Source organism: Cnephaeus nilssonii, assembly GCF_951640355.1.
Source record: "Cnephaeus nilssonii genome assembly, chromosome: 15".
Taxonomy (NCBI): Eukaryota; Metazoa; Chordata; class Mammalia; order Chiroptera; family Vespertilionidae; genus Cnephaeus; species Cnephaeus nilssonii.
This window is the reverse complement of record NC_137086.1, coordinates 26,004,125-26,022,087: the sequence shown is the minus strand read 5'-3', so window position 1 is coordinate 26,022,087 and position 17,963 is coordinate 26,004,125. Positions and strand designations below refer to the sequence as shown.

At 39.7% G+C, this 17,963-nt stretch overlaps 1 protein-coding gene and 1 pseudogene across 3 annotated transcripts in view; one reads left to right on the top strand and one right to left on the bottom strand.

Moving 5' to 3' along the window:
• FOXN2 (forkhead box N2) overlaps positions 1–17,963 on the bottom strand; it is a 55,466-nt gene that overhangs the window by 19,231 nt on the left and 18,272 nt on the right. For both annotated transcript variants that reach the window (XM_079792162.1, XM_079792161.1), the window contains exon 2: positions 15,299–15,849. In XM_079792162.1, the coding sequence (XP_079648288.1) occupies positions 15,299–15,835 (537 nt within the window). In that variant the 5' untranslated portion in view covers positions 15,836–15,849. The remainder of the gene's footprint in view (positions 1–15,298; positions 15,850–17,963) is intronic.
• On the top strand, positions 10,498–14,492 carry LOC307112238 (large ribosomal subunit protein eL33-like; annotated as a pseudogene). Its single transcript has one exon. The product of its transcript is annotated as a large ribosomal subunit protein eL33-like (transcript).

Sequence of the window (17,963 nt, the reverse complement as noted above, 5' to 3'; positions counted from 1 at the left end):
GTCAGGGTGCATACAGGAGGCAACAGATCAATGTTTCTTTTTCACATCTATGTCTGTCTGTCTGTCTCTCTCCACCCCCCTTTCTTTCTCGCAATATATCCTCTGGTGAGTATTAAGTATACACATGCGCACACACACACATACGAAAGAAGCATTAATTTGCCGAAACCGGTTTGGCTCAGTGGATAGAGCGTTGGCCTGCGGACTCAAGGGTCCCAGGTTCGATTCCGGTCAAGGGCATGTACCTTGGTTGCGGGCACATCCCCAGTAGGGGGTGTGCAAGAGGCAGCTGATCGATGTTTCTCTCTCATCGATGTTTCTAACTCTATCCCTCTCTCTTTCTCTCTGTAAAAAATCAATAAAATATATTAAAAAAAAAAAAAAGAAGCATTAATTCCTTCCCTTAAGATGGTTAAGTTTCAACATTTGAGGGACTTCTGGATAATATGGCTGGCAATGGGCACACAAGCTCGAGGCCATTAAAATAATCAATGTCAATGGAATCTAAAAATAATGGAATTTGTAGGGTTCTGGAAACTAGCGAATCTATAAATAAAAGTGTCTACTAAATTACAAATGGAAGGTGCCTGAAAGAAAGGCTTACTTGATTCACTGTTCCCATAGTAAGAAGGACCAGCTTATGAAGAAGGTAAGTGAACAAGATACCTGAAGAACCTCTCTAATATTATCTAACATGCAGGGGAAAGGCCAGGCTATGAGGTAACTCCTTTGAATAGGTTTGAAGATGATGCATATTTTACCTCGCTCCTTTTTTTTTTTTTAATATATTTTAATTGATTTCAGAGAGGAAGGGAGAGGGAGAGAGAGATAGAAACATCAATGATGAGAGGGAATCATTCATTGATTGGCTGCCTCCTGCATGCCCCACACTGGGGATCGAACCCGCAACCCAGGCATGTGCCCTTGGCCGGAACAGAACCTGGGACCCTTCAGTCCACAGGCCGATGCTCTATTCATTGAGCCAAACAGGCTAGGGCACCTCACTCCTTCTTAAATTATACTACATATTAGTAGATTAAGGAATCAAAACAGTCCTGCTATAATTAAACCTGCTTTATGTGGTTTCCCAAAATTATTTGACACAGAACCTCTTTATCCCAGGTAACATTTAAGAAGTTAGTGTTCTGTGGAATGCTGGTGAGAAAAACTGATGTAATTAGTGAACTCTTATAGAATACTAGAGGCCCGGTGCACAAAATTCGTGCACGGGGGGGGGGGGGGGACGGGATGTCCCTCAGCCCAGCCTGCACCCTCTCCAATCTGGGACATCCCTCTCACAATCCAGGACTGCTGGCTCCCAATTGCTCGCCTGACTGCCTTCCTGATTGCCCCTAACCACTTCTGCCTGCCAGCCTGATCACCCCCTAATCACTCCCCTGCCAGCCTGATTGATGCCTAACTGCTCCCCTGCCAGCCTGTTTGCCCCTAACTTCCCTCCCCTTCAGGCCTGGTCACTCCTAACTGCCCTCCCCTGCAGGCCTGGTCCCCCCCAACTGGTCTCCCCTAGAGGCCTGGGTCCCGCCCAACTGCCCTTCCCTGCAGGCCCGGTCACCCCCAACTTCCCTCCTCTGCCAGCCTGGTCACCCCTAACTGCCCTCCCCTGCGGGCCTAATCGCCCACAACTGCCCTCCCTTGCAGGCCTGGTCCTTCCCAACTGCCCTCCCCGGCTGGCCATCTTGTGGTGGCCATCATGTGTCCACATGGGGCAGGATCTTTGACCACATGGGGGCAGCCATCTTGTGTGTTGGAGTGATGGTCAATCTGCATATTACCCTTTTATTAGATAGGATAGAGGCCTGGTGCATGGGTGGGGGCCAGCTGGTTTGCCCTGAAGGGTGTCCTGCATCAGGGTGGGGGTTCCCTTGGGGCATGGGGTGGCCTGGGCGAAGGGCCTGTGGTGGTTTGCAGGCCACCCACGCGCCCCCCACCCCACCCCCCAGCGACCCAAGCGGAGGCCCTGGTATCTGGGATTTATGTATCTTCTACAATTGAAACTTTGTAGCCTGGAGCAGAGCCAAGCCTCCTGCTTGCTCCATGGCGGCAGCCATTTCTGTTGAGATTTATGTATCGTCTATAATTGAAACTTTGTAGCCTGGAGTGGAGGCCTAGGCCAGCCAGGGCTGCAGAAGCTTGGCTTCCTCCATCACCAGGGGCAACCCTGGCCTCCTGCTCTTCCAGCTCCGTGGCTGCTGCCATTTCTGTTGGAATTTATTTACCTTCTATAATTGAAACTTTGTAGCACTGAGTGGAGGTCTAGGCCGGCAAGGGCAGGCGGAAAGCTTAGCTTCCTCCATTGCCGGGGAAACCCAAGCCTCCCTCCTGCTCTCTGTGGCTGCAGCCATCTTGGTTGGGTTTATGTGCATATTTTGCTCCTGATTGGCTGGTGGGCATGGCTTGTGGGTGTCGCGGAGGTACGGTCAATTTGCATATTACTCTTTTATTAGATAGGATACTTTCCAAATATTAACAGGAAAAAAACTATAAACATTGACTATACCATGAAGAAAAATTAATTCCCTTTTAAAGATCACAATTTTGGACTCCAACACAAAAATAAAATAAAAATGAACAATCTCACAACAAAGTTCTCCGACCACTTGGAAATTTATAACCATTCTTGGATTAAAAAGCTATCCAAACTAAAATTACAGATTATCTAGTATCTAAAGGGTATAAGAAACATTGTTGTATCAAAACTAAGCAGATGTGGCCCTAGCTGAACTTAAAGGCAATTTTATATCCTCACTTTCATTCTTTTTTTTTTTTAAATATAATTTATTGATTTTTTTTTAGAGAGGAAGGGAGAGAGATAGAGAGTTAGAAACATTGATGAGAGAGAAACATCAATCAGCTGCCTCCTGCATACCCCCTACTGGGGATGTGCCCGCAACCAAGGTACATGCCCTTGACCGGAATCAAACCTGGGACCCTTGAGTCCGCAGGCCGACGCTCTATCCACTGAGCCAAACCGGTTAGGGCAACACTTTCATTCTTAACCCTTTGCACTCGCTTGCTTTTTTCTCAATTCCTTTATTCTAATGCTAACCGTGTCGAGTCACACTCGACATCCGAGTGCAAAAGGTTAAACAAGAACTGCAATATTTGAAACAAGCTTTTGTCACATCTACAGGGGAAAAATAAAAAAGAAAAGTATGTAATATTCTATAATGTAAATATATTATATAAAATCATATAAAAATTGATAAATATATAAACTAAAAATTAGGAAAAAGAATAGAGTCCTACATAATAAAAGGGTAATATGCAAATAGACTGAACGCAGAACTGAACAACCAATCAAAGCGTAATATGCTAATGATATGCTAAGGCTGCTCAACTGCTCGCTATGACGTGCACTGACCACCAGGGGGCAGACAGTTGACCAGTTGCTATGACGTGCACTTCCCAGCAGGGGGCAGATGCTCCGACCGGTAGCTTGCTGCTGGGGTCCAGCTTATCGGGACTGAACGAGACAGGCCGGAAACACCCTGGAGCCCTCCATGGTCCCTCCCCAGCTGGCCAACCTCCTGCGTCCCTCCCCAGCCCCGATCGTGCACCAGTGGGGTCCCTCGGCCTGGCCTGAACCTTCTCACAATCCGGGACCCCTCGGGGGATGTCAGAGAGCCGGTTTCAGCTCGATCCTGCAGGTCACTCCCCTTTGGAGGGCACCAGACGCAGGGCTCATGGCGGCGAGTGCTGCTGTGGCAGCGTGAGCCGATCAGGACTGATTGGGCACAAGCCAGCGGCAGGCACAGTGGGGCCAGGATGAGTGGGAGCAGCAAGTAGGAGCTGTAGGCAGCATTGGACTGCCGGTTTCGGCCTGTTACCTGCAGGCCACTCAGAGGGACCCCACCCATGCACGAATTCGTGCACCAGGCCTCTAGTTGATAAATAAACTCAAGAGTTTTTTAAAAACCATCAGTATCCCATACACACTAGTTGAGCTAGTCAAATGAAATAACTGAAGGGCCCTGGCCAGATAGTTCTGTTGAAACATCATCCTGATGTATATCAAGATTGTGGGTTCAATCCCAGGTAGGGGCACATGCAGGAGTCAAACAATGTATAGATGAATGGGTGGAGCAACAAAGCAATGCCTGTCTGTCTGTCTCTCTCCCTAATCAATGAATAAAAATTTTTTAAAAAAGGAAATACTGAAGGACTTTAGGAACTGTCATATCACCCATTAACTCTTCCTTCAAGATAATCTTTCCTATTTCCTTAGCTGAACATCCCTACCTACACATCCTGAACAGAAGCTCGACTACAAGCATATTTCTACAAATGTATCACATTCACAAACAGTCCATTGCCACTGGACTTCCTCCTTCTGCCATGCAAGGAGGAAGTCCAGTGGCAATCTCATCCCACTTCCCCAAAGCTAAACACCATTTGTACAGTGATTAAGGCAAGCCTTGGAATCAGACTGCTTACTTTAGAAACTGGTTCTATCACTTAACAGCTGTGTAACCTTTAGAAAAATGTCTATGTTCTCTGTGTATAAGTGTGCTCAAAATATCTCTATATAAATTGTACCTACTTCAAGAATTACTTTATTTTAAGTTAATTCGTGTAAAGTGCTTAGAATACTGCCAGACATTCAACCACTCAACAAATGTTGGCTACTAGGTATTTTTCTCCACAAATGTAAAAAATCATTTATAAGTATAACCTGTCCTCTCTCCTACCATATGATGTTCAAAACTTCCTCAGAACCTCAGAACTAACTCAGGAGATGAGTTAGTGAAATTCAAACTATTAATTTCTGTTAACCCTTTCTTTGATTTACATGAACAATTACTTAGACAACAATAAAATTTACATGTTTTCTGTTCCCCTGCTCCTTGTTATTTATATAAAATCTTATATAATATAAGCTATTATAATTGCTGAAGATTTGATGTGATGAATTCTAGAGTGCTTCCATTTCCCTAAATCTTTTTCAAGGTAATATTAATCTATTACTGAGGCTCTTTTATCTTTGAATATCATGTCATAATTATTATGGCAGAATGGCACGAAAGAATACTTCTACAGGTTTTAAAAACTGAGGTCCTGCCCTAGCCGGTTTGGCTCAGAGGATAGAGCGTTGGCCTGCGGACCGAAGGGACTCAAGTTCAATTCCAGTCAAAGACACATACCTCATTGCAGGCTCCTCCCCGCCCGAGGGCTTGTGCAAGAGGCAACCAATCGATATGTTTCTCTCCCAATATTGCTCTGTCTTTCCCTCTCCCACTATCTAAAAACCAATGGAAAAATATCTTCCAGTGAGGATTAAAAACACACAAAAAACTGAGGTCCTAAAAAACAAAACAAAAAAACACTGAGGTCCTAAACAGTGATTCTTGATTGGCTATGTGATAATGAACAAATCATATCTCTAAGAGTCAGTCCTCTCATGCATAATTTATCTATAAAAAAGAAAACCAGGGCATCACTAAGTTGTGATGACATTCAAAGAAGGTAATTCATATGTAAGTGACAGAGATAAAAAATAAGTTAATACTAGGATATTCTGAAATTGGCATATGTACAGAGAGATTGTATTGTTTAATAACAGTATATTCTTATTCCTTTACTTCTAAGAGATGAGGGAGTTTTAAAAAACAGTAAGAACAAAAGTCAATTAATTCCAGCCCGGCTGGTGTGGCTCAGTAGTTGAGCATTGACTCATGAACCAGAAGGTCATGGTTCAACTCCTGGTCAGGGCATATGCCCGGGTTTCAGGCTTGATCCCCAGTAGGGGGCATGCAAGAGGCAGCCAGTCAATGATTCTCATCACTGATGTTTCTATCTCTATCTCCTACTCCTTTCCTCCCTGAAATCAATTTTTTAAAAAGTCAGTTAATTTGGAATAAGAAACAAAGTCAGGTAGTAAATAACAAGGGCTAAACTAAATTTAGAAGGGAAAAAAAGCCCTTGTCTGAGGAAAGGTAGGTAATTGATGTAAGGCAGTGTCTAGCATCCTAGCAACTTAAATACATAGGAAAAGAAAAACCATGGGTGTCCTAATTACACTGTAATATAGAAAGAAATATACCATATATAAGGTAAAACTGTTTTTGCTTTCAGTGGCAAGATACCACATGAACTATGCTAAACAAATAGTTGAAATTTTGGGGGTTTTCCCAAAGGAAGTTAAGTTTTACAAATATGCTTTTAGATTAAATGATGGAACTTCTTAAATATATATTCAGTCACTTGGCCCAAATAATGTTTTGATGGGGAAACAAAATTATAAAATGTTAGCACCCACAAAATGCTTTGCCCCCAAACCATTCCAGTTTCATAGAGAAAAGATATACGTAAATTGTTTTTCATATATTTACTAAGACAATTATTTTAATAATTCTAGCTATGTTCTATCTTGATATTTCTGAGATTACACTCCTATAAACCATTTAGTTTAAGTCTACTTTTCAAATTCTATTGTGAGAGAATTGCAAATTGTTTTGATAATGGTAGAATTGCTATTTCCTTGAAATAGCAAATTAGAAGAACTGGTACTGAAAACTTGAAGTTCAGGGCAGTTAAGTATCTTGAATAAGGTCTCCAAATAACAGTCTGGTTTATGTTACCATGGCAGCACTTCCTTTCACTGAGTCTGTTCATGAACTATCAGTAACAAGAGATAAAACTATGTATTTGCTAATCTATGTTTTAGAGTCTACAGGAAAAAGGAACTTATTTTTAACTAACTCACTTCTTAAAAACTTTGCCTCTTCATTATTGTGCTTAGATGATAGAACACAAATAATAAAGAGCTTTAGAAGTTAAAAATTGATTTTAACTAAATTTACATAGAACAAGATAAATCTTTTGTGCAATGGAAACAGGAAATGTGTAGTCTCTCATACACTATTATGCATTTGGAAACGCTAAGGCTTTTGGACTTATTTGGTAGAGAAGGATGAAGGTTCTGAAGAAATGACCCAAATTTTAAAAAGATTTATTTTAATGGAAGTTGTAAATAATAGACAGGGAGAAGAGGCAATGTTCATTATTCCTGAGATGTTTTTAAGTACTTGCCCCATACATTTTAGTAGAGTTCCTCCTCTTGACTACCTTTTCAGTGGTTTTTAGAACCACTGAATTAAAAAGAATTAACAAATTAAAAATGGTATTCATATCTCTTGCTTATAGCATGAACTTTTATAGTAGTTAGCATGATTTCTCCCCCTGAGATTCAGTTATTGAAATATGTCATCATCATGCAAATGTAAATTATACTAAGCCAGGTAAAATGTCAAATTTCATATTTCCCAGCTAAAATCCCAGTTATAATATTTTAGTTTGGCTTTATAAAAACGTAAAAAGTAGATATAAGGCTTGGATGCTAATATTTAAAACATAAAAACAAAAACAGAACAACCACAAAAAACCATGTCTAACTTTTATAATTACCACTTTGTAGTCTGACCTGGACATTGCTATCTTGCCTTTTTCTTTTTAAATTAATCCTCATCCGAGGACATATTTTTATTGATTTTTAGGGAGAGTGGAAGGGAGAGAGAGAAACAATGATGTGAGAGAAACATCAATTGGCCGTCTCCCACATGCGCCCTAACCAGGGATTGAATCAGAAACTTCGTGCCCTGACCCGGAATCGAATTCACAACCTTTTTTGGTGTACAGACAACACTCCACCCAACTGAGCCATCTGGCCAGGGCCATCTTGCCTTCTTTTTTAGATTATCATCTCTACTTAATGATCAGTCATCAGAAAAGTGCTGTGAAGGTTGCCAAATTTATTTCCAACATTTAATGGAAGTAAGTACAACCTATTTGCCTTCTGCAGATTAGAAGTGAAATACTGCCCTTCTGAGGCATTGATTTTAAGAAGTATTTCATAAATTAAAAAATCCATAAACCTTCCTAATCCTACTTAAATGTGTCACTTTTCTGCATCCAAATTTCAGACACTTAAGCAAAGTGGTCTATTAAGTTTTGTGATCATCATCACCTATGATTTCCTTTCCTTCCACCCTAACTTGTGGTGATAGCCTGATAATTTTGTCCCAATATATAACAATTTCTATATTTATCCTCATATTCCTTATTATCTCATAGCAGGATTTTTTTCTCTTTATCACTTTCCCTGTACTCTGGACTCTATGCTTCCTGTTTGCTAGCTCTTACTTCTAATTCCTTTCTTTCTCTGAGCATTCAAAAACACTCAGGTTAATTATACAAATAATGCACACATTTAAAATTTATAGACAAGAACAAGTCCCTTTTGATCATTACCACAAGTCATACCATATTGAACACATTATTCTACAACTTTTATTACAAATAATACCACAGTGAATATTCTCATATACATTGCCTTGCATTCAAGTATGAATGTTACTCTAGGGGAGAAATCAGAATCTGATCCACTAGATCAAAGGATAAGCACATTTTTTGTCATAATAATTTTTCAAATTGCCTTCAAGTATGATCATATTAATTTATACTCCTTTGTAATCAAATGTGTGAAACTATTGATATTGATTTATTTCCCATGTTGTCCTCATCTAATTTGATACTATCAAACATTTAAAACTTTTTACATTCTAATAGGTAAAAGTGGTCTTTTGTTCTTTTAACATGTCTGTCCCTGATTACTAGTGAGAATGAATATCTTTGCATATGTTTATGAGCCATTTGTATTTCCTCTTATGAACTGCCTGTTCATATTCTTGCCCATTTTTCTATTAGGTTTTATTTTCCTTACTAGAGGCCTGGTGCACGAAATTTGTACACAGGTACGGTCCCTAGGCCTGGACGGTGATCGAAGGGTGAGCATCTGGTGTGGAAGGGCAGGTCCCAGCTGACCTCTGTGCCCTGAGCAGACCCTGGGCTCCCATGTGCCTGAGTCACGGTGCTCGAGTCCCCACACGAAGATGCAGTGAGCGTGGCCGGACACCGTGGGCCAGGGCGCAGTGTGGGCCTCTGGGCCGCCCAGCGGCACCGCACGAAAGACAGGCAGGCAGCGCGCTCTCTCCCGGCCAGCCTCACAGACCAACTCCTGTGCGAACCCACAGGGAGCCCCCGACCGGCCCCTGTGGTCCCAGGAGCTGCAGCCTGGCTTACCCAAAAGAGGCCGTGCAGGTGCAGGGTGGGCTCCTTGCAGGCGCCCGGCACCTGAGTGCGGGGGCTTCCCCGGCATGTGAGCCCTGGCGTCCCAGAAGAGGGTAGCAGGGAGAGTGAGAGCAAGCTTGGCAGACACCCTGCATTCTCACTGCACCTCCATCCCCATCACCCCCGCCCCCACGTAGCCAGCAAGAGGTCGTAGTGCGTCTCCAACACCCACAATGTTCTGCGCTGCCCCCTGGTGGTCAGCACACGTCATAGCGAGTGGTTGAACTCCCGGTTGAATGACCACCCGAGGGGACAATTTGCATATTAGGCTTTTATTATATAAGGATTGAATTATGAGTCCCTTATATATAATGGTGTGCTGCTGACTGTAAACATCTCATCAACTTCACATTTAATGTTGGTAGCTTGAAACTGGCCATGACAGAAATATTTGTATCATGGATATCTGCAAAAGCTACATCCCCACCCCCACCCAATTGTAAACATTTACCACCAGCACACCACTACTTATATATTTTGACCCTAATCTTTTGTCTCAATGAATTCTTCTTAGTAAATCATTTCCAAGTTTTCTGCAACATTTGACACTATTGCTCATACACACTTAACTCAACTGCCTTGGTTTCCATTACACCCTTCTTTTCTTAGATTCTTCTACTGAAAATCAATGCTGACTTACACACTTAGAGCTTTAATTCCACAACATCACCACTATTCCTGTAGCTTATTTCTAGATACCTAGTAGATAGTTCAACTTTTATGTCCCACCGTAAGTGTAAACACAAACTAGAAAAGAATTAAGTGATATAATTAAAAACTAAACTCTAACAAAGCACATGGGAAAAGACTTACTAACAATTTCCAACACTTTAAGTCACCTGAAAGGAAAGTTAGACTGGGGCTGGGGGAATCTGCTTCCAAGATGGCTATTGACATAGGGTCTCATTTCCTTGTCACATGAGCCTCTCCATAGGGCCACTTATTAAGTGTCTTTAGGATATGGCAGCTGGCTTCCCATAGAACCAGTTATGCAAGAGCCCAAAATGGAAGCCATGTTTTTTATAATCTAGTCCAGTGATGGCGAATCTATGACACGCGTGTCAGCACTGACACGCGTAGCCATTTCTGATGACAGGCGACCGCTGAGGTGGCACATGCCGAGGATGAAACATTTGCAAAATAATGTTTTTTCCTCAAAGTGACACACTACCTGAGTTATGCTCAGTTTTTTGGCGAAGTTTGACACACCAAGCTCAAAAGGTTGCCCATCAGTGATCTAGTCTCTGAAAAGGCAAACTCCCTAATTTCCACAATATCCTCTTGGTTACACAAGTCAGCCGTATTCGGTATTAGAGTAGACTCTAGAAAGCAGGGCTCATTTGGGGGCTATCTCAGAGGCTAACTATAACAGAGATTGATCCTTTGAAATTATTGAGGCTCTTTTAATGGCCTAATACATAGTTGGTCTTTATAAATATTCCATGTATATAGTACAGAATATGAGACAGCAATTTGTTACATGGCAATAAATAACCAATACAACCTCCTCTACGTTAGCTATAAGATGATGATATGTCCTAATGTCTTGCTACTTAGGGTGTGTCCATGGGCTAGCAACTGGTAGCTTGTTAGAAATAAAAGCCTCATTCTCCATTCTAGATTTGAATCATAATCTGCAATTTAAAAGATCCTTCTACATTTAAGTTTGAGCAGCACTATCCCAGAAAATCCTTCAATCACCTAAAAATATAATTACTTACTCTTTTTACTTTTATTTCACATAAGAATAGACTTCTGCTGCCAGTTAGGGAATAGTAAGTAAGCTATAAGAGAACATTACTCCCAGCCTAATTTAAAAAAAAAAAAACAAACTCAAAATAATCTACAAAATCATAATTTTTTATGAGTCCATCTGAGAGCTAAAACGGCAAGACAACTGAAGGAACTGAATTCTAAACTGTGATAGGGACCTGTCAGGAGAGATGGAATATGTGGACTGTTTTAATGGAACATGTGAACTGTTTTACCATTGGCAGAGCATGAAAGAAGTGGCAGTCATAAATAAGGTAAGAAAAAACTACTCAAAATTTAACAAATTCTTAAAAGCCAAGTGTGAGCTAGCAAGATAAGTTAGCATCCTTGGCATTCCCAGGCAGGAAAGAGTCTTCATCCACTAGCCAGTATTTTTCCATGAACCTCCATCCTATGCTCCAGAAAAAGACTGTGCGCAGGGCAGGAGACGTAAAAGAGACACCCTTGGAAATGAAGATAGATATATAGAATCCAGCAAGACAAACCTCATCCATGCTACTGGTCCTGAATGACCGTAAGGTGAGATCAGGTATCGCTGTGGGACAGGCACACAACCTTTATATATTTTGGACAAAGCTCCAAAATTAAGCAAAAGCTGTCTGCTACTGAGAGAGAGAAACAAAATACCCTACCCACCTCAGTCCCAGGCAAAGGATGGCTGCTGCTAGAAGAGAAGTACAAAACCAAGTTATCCTCATACTTCAATGATACTAGGCAATGTGCCATGTGTCATTAGAAGGGCAGAAAATCTGCTCATGCCCAGATCCCCCAATGCCACAAAGCACAAATATGCTACACTGAGAAAAGAAATGGTCACTCACTTGTACATAAGACATCCCACTGATATTAGCCAGTTTACCTACCATAATGGGAATAAGCAGGAAGCTTGCCTGAGCTCCAGAACAATGCTGTCCAGTACGACTTTTTACAGTAACAGAAATATTCTATATCTATGCTGTCCAATATACCAACCACTAGCCACATGTAGATAGTTGGCTAGTGATGAATGCAGCTCTAGACTCCACTCTGAATAGATGGGAGAAACTGTCTGCTCCTGGAGGAGGCATGAAAAACCCAACTCATGAGTCAGAAGCATTCATAGGCCTGCTAAGACTAAAATGGGAACAGAAGAACTAAAAAACCCACGTTAAAAAGCCTTGCACCGCCCTAGCTGGTTTGACTCAGTGGATAGAACATAGAAGATAGAAGGGTCTGGGGTTCGATTCCAGTCAAGGGCACATGCCCGGGTTACAGGCTCGATCCCCACTAGGGGGCGTACAGGAGGCAGCCGATCAATGATTCTCATCATTGATGTTTTTCTCTCTCCCTTCCTCTCTGAAATCAATAAAACTATATATTTTTTAAAAAGGCATAGTAGCTGTCATTTTTTTAAAAAGCCATGCACCAAGTGATAATAACAATCTATTCCTATGGGAGGGGCAAGAGCATGAAAAGAAATGTCCAAACTCCCCTCTGGCCCCCAAATGTGGCACAAGCTGAAAGATGAAGGTAAAGTAGAAACACTGAGAAAAATCATCTGATACTCCAGTTCTCACACTAAGCACAAAGTATTGGCAGTTCATCTCTGAGGAATCTGAAGCCTGTGGTATGCTGAAGGTAACTATGACAACCACAAAACCCAATCCCAGTTCAATTATTAACTAGATTGACCAATACCTGTTCACACTAACAACCTAACAAAAGTAGAGGCATTGTCTACTTCTGGGCAGAAATATTATTTACCTCAGTCTCTACCAATCTCTTACACTGAAATTCAATCCAAAATTATGAAACACACACAAAAAAACAAGAGACAAAACAGTCAACAAAACCAGACCCAGAGATGGACCAGATATTGAAATTATCGGACAGATACCACAACTATGACTAATTTATTTATAGATCTAGTCGGAAATTTTAGCAGAGAGATGGAGAATATTTTTAAAAGGTAAGTACAAATGCTAGAAATAAAAAATGTGACAAATTACTTGTCAGGCTTATCAGCAGAATGAACACAACAGAAGAAAAAGTGAACCTGTATAAAGTGCAACAGAAATTATCCAAACTGAAATAAAGGGGGGAAAAATAGAAAAAGGGGCATAGCAACTAAGAGGTGAGACAATAGCAAATGGTCTAACATATTTTTACTTAGAGCCTCAGAAGTAGAAAGTGAGCCAAAAGAAATATTTGAAGAGACAATAAGCAAAATTTTTCTAAACGTAATGAAGAAAAACAAACCACAGATCCAAGAACCTCTGAAAAACCAAAGCAGGATAAAAATAAAGAAAAACACAACTAAGTACATCATAGGCAAACTACTGAAGAGTAGTGATAAAGAAAAGAATCCTAGAGGGTAAATAACTGGAGTGGGTTCCACCACATCTCTCGGAGAGGCACTGCTGGGGGCATGGAGGCTCTGCCAGGCACTGATTTTGATGGGTTCCAGCAACAGGGAGGACAGGATGGAGGAGATGTGGGACTGATGGCCTGCTGGGAACAGGACTTCTATAAGGACAAATATGTCTGGAAGGCTGTGATCAAGGCCATTTTTGCTGGCTATCAGTGGGGTCTCCAGAACCAGAGGGAGCACATAGCTCTTCTTAAAATTGAAGGTGTTTATGCTCGAGATGAAACAGAATTCTATCTAGGCAAGAGATGTGTTTATGTGTACAAAGCAAAAAACAACACAGTGACTCCTGGTGGCAAACCAAACAAAACTAGAGTAATCTGGGGAAAGGTAACTCGTGCTCATGGAAACTCTGGAATGGTTCGTGCTAAATTCTGAAGCAACCTTCCTGCTAAGGCCATTGGACACAGAATCCGTGTAATGCTGTACCCCTCAAGGAAACTTACTGAAAATAAATAAAATGGATTTGTTTTCCTGTGGGGGGAAGGGGGAAGAATCCTAAAGACAGACAGCTAAAAAAGAAACTTAACAGAGGAACAAAGATAAGAAGGCAGTAGACTTCTCATTAGAAACTATGCAAGCCAAAAGACAAGAGAACATCTTTAAAGTACAGTAGTTTCCCCTTATCTGTGATTTTACTTTCCACAGTTTCAGTTACTTGCAGTTAACTGCAGTCCAAAAATATTCAATTTCCCCAACCATTGATATCATCTGCTCTTGACATCGAACTATAGAGATTGTCATGGTTCAATGATCCAGGATCACCTAAAGCAGGTGATCCTTCTCTGATGTATGGTCAGAAGGTCAACAGTAGCCTAGCGCTAAGTCACAATGCCTACACCATTTATCTCACTTCATCTAATCCTGTAGGCATTTCATTCACAAAATAAAGGTGATTACAGTAGAGTAAGATATTTCAAGAGAGAAAAAGAGAGGCCATACTCACATAACTTTTATTACAATATATTGTTGCAATTGTTCTATTTTATTGTCAGTCATTGTTATAATCTATTACTGTGCCTAATTTATAAAATTAAACTTTATCATAAGTATGGATGTATAGAAAAAAATAGTATATTCATATATATAGAGTTCCATACTGCCTGCATCCACTGGAGGTCTTGAAACATACCTCAGCAGATAAGGAGGGGACTACTATACTTAAAGAAAGAAAACTGCCAACCTAGAATTCTATAGCCCTCCTCCATAAAACGGTTGAAAAACATATTTCATTGCTAGTGGACCTGAACTACAAGAAATGCTATATAAACTTCTCCAAGAAAAAAAAAAAAAAGATCCAGATAAGACATCATGGAGGATTAGTCAAGTTTTTCTGTAAAAGTCAAGATAATAAATAAAATGACATACTATTTGAAGGTAGAATGTGATAAAGATAGATATAGATACCTCTCTCTCTCTCTCTCTCTCTCTCTCTCTCTCTCTCTCTCTATATATATATATATATATATATATATATATATAATATATATACACACTAAAATTTTGTATAATAAATCACTAAAAAATTTAATAGTTTATAAGCCAATAGTAGAGATAAAATTGAATCATAAAAAATATTCAATCCAAAAGGCAGAAAAGTGCGGAAAAGGGAATAAAAACAGACCATAAACAGAAAACAAATAGCACAGTAATAGATTTAAATTCAACTATATCAATTGCGTTGCTATAAATGGTCTACATTCCAATTAATGGTTGCAAGACTACATAAATAAGAATAATATACTGATACAGTGATGGAAAAACACTATAGAAACTAATAGAAAATTGGAACATTAAAAACCTAATTTATGTACCTATGGTAGACTGAAAGCAAATGATGAATATAATTAAGATCAAGCTGAAGTAATCTGACTTGGCTATTTTTGTCTTCCTTTGATTTCCCCATATTTTAAAGTCTCAAAGTTAACTCTCCCCAACCTCCCCAAATATAGCAATGTTCATAACACTGACCTTGCCATGGCTTCTTTCCACTTTCTGAAAACATTTATTCAGGGACAGATTATGTCGAACAGAATTCTTCCAGCCTGTTGGTGCAGTAGCAAAATATGGGAAGCGGTCCAGAATCCAGCTATAAATTTCTTTGACAGGCAGACATTTATTTGGAGAGTGCTCTATAGCCATATAAATGAGAAGACTAAAAGAGTATGGGGGCTTTGAAGTTGCTGATTTTTTTTCTGGGTTCTGGTAGCAAGATGGTCCTAAAGATGGCATATCATCTCCCTCTATGTCATACAAAGGACTAACAATTGGAAGACCCTCACTTCCGAAGCTGAAGTTTGTTAGAAGATTAGTACTTTCATGAAGCCAGTTCAAGTTTGTGAGTTCATCATCTGCTGATTCACAGTCCATTAGAGTGGCCTTTGGCCTGGCAGCATCAACAGCTTCAGGCAAGCTTCCCATTTTGTAAATCTGGCTTAATCCTGCAACCTTTTCAGCTCCTGGAGTTTCAGCTCTCTTTTCTGGAGTCATTCCAATTATTGGACCCATTTACTCTTATAGTTCTGCAACAAAGGAAATAATTATCATTCAATGTAATGCTTAAGATTCTTAGGCTCATGAAAAAATAAAATATATATTTAAATATCCCCAAATCAGAGAAATTTTGCAATTATCCCACATAATATTTAAGCATACTAGTTGTATAATTAAAATTTACAACATGAGAAAGAGAACTTCATATTATTTGATATGGCTGTAAATAATGCAGCATTATAATACCATATTGTATGAGTGATATAAACAAAATTAAATAATGTATTTTGAGTAATTAAACAATATTCCATATAAGCCCTTTCCTGAAATTTAAAATATTTATTATAAAGAGAGAAACCATTTCTCATATTTTTACATTATATAATACTATAACAATAACATTTCTTATTCATTATCAGTAAAATTATATTTATGTTATTTCTTTTGTAAATTCCAGTGTTTTTACATCTGCATTCTATATAATATTATCAAATACTGAGACTGTAAGGCTGACATTCTCTTAATAAAGTTTGAAGTGTTACTATATTTTCAAAGAGAAAAAAACATTTCTAAACTATCCGTTTGTACTTCTATTTTCTCAAATGACTTCTCTTTTGCTTTTTAAACACACTTCAATTCAAAACACCTATCATGGGAGAATAACTGACCAAAGAAGAAAGTGATAGAGCTAATGTGTTATTTAATTTATTTAATGATTCAGAAAAGTATCTCATTTCTGAATTCAGTGAAAAAACTTCTATGTTTTCCATCAGTCTAGTCCAGTGGTCGGCAAATTGCGGCTCGCGAGCCACATGCGGCTCTTTGGCCTCTTGAGTGTGGCTCTTCCACAAAATATCACACGCGGGTGTGCACGTACAGTGCGATTGAAACTTCGTGGCCCATGCGCAGAAGTCGGTTTTTGGCTCTCAAAAGAAATTTCAATCGTTGTACTGTTGATATTTGGCTCTGTTGACTAACGAGTTTGCCGACCACTGGTCTAGTCAATACACTTATGCTTATGTAACTGAAATAAGATAAGTAACTCCAAAGTTTTCCTTTACCTAGAATATAGCTGGCAGGTTATTACAAGAATTATGAAAATTGATCAATTTTAGATGTAGAGACGTATTTAAATTCTGGTAGAAACTAGTAGATGTAGTCTTAGAGAACTCCATTTTCAATAGCAGTAGTTAATAATTTGGGAGTCATGCCGAAACCGGTTTGGCTCAGTGGATAGAGCGTCGGCCTGCGGACTCAAGGGTCCCAGGTTCGATTCCGGTCAAGGGCATGTACCTTGGTTGCGGGCACATCCCCAGTGGGGGGTGTGCAGGAGGCAGCTGATCGATGTTTCTCTCTCATCGATGTTTCTAACTCTCTTTCCCTCTCTCTTCCTCTCTGTAAAAAATCAATAAAATATATTAAAATTAATTAATTAATTAATTAATAATTTGGGAGTCAGCTATTTATTGTATCTCAAGTAACCATCAGTTAAACCCTATAATATAGGCACTATTACTAACCCAATTTTATAGATAAGGAAAATGATTCAGAGAGGTTAAGCATCCTGTTTGAGGTTGTCTGGCTAGCAACTGGACATGCCAGAATTTAAACCCAGCAGACTGACTGCAGAACCAAAGATGTAACCACTACATTATCCTGGTGAAGTATATATAAACTACCTATGAGTACCAATTGTCCAATCCTACCCAATGTTTATTTTATCATTGTTCTCTCCATAACCAGTTCCTCTCTCTCTCTCTCTCTCTCACATACAACTATAACTTCACACACCAAGACACTGTAAAAAGGAAAAGACCAAACTATAATTAATTTGATGTCTATTTCAATCATTAATAAAAACCACACATACATAAACAGATGCACATATGTGCACACAATAAGTCTCTCTACCCATAGAAAACTTTAAAAATGTGATGGATGAAAATTAATTTGTTGAAGAAAGTCTTGTTTCCTTTAAAAAATATGTATCTTAGTATTTACTGCCCAAAGAAGGAAATGACTAATTTCTAATGGTCCACTTTTGCCTTTTCACCTATATCTCACTCCATTTATCTTCAATTACATATAGAAATTAGAGAGTACCAAATAGCACTGACTAATATTACAGACACTATGCTATGGG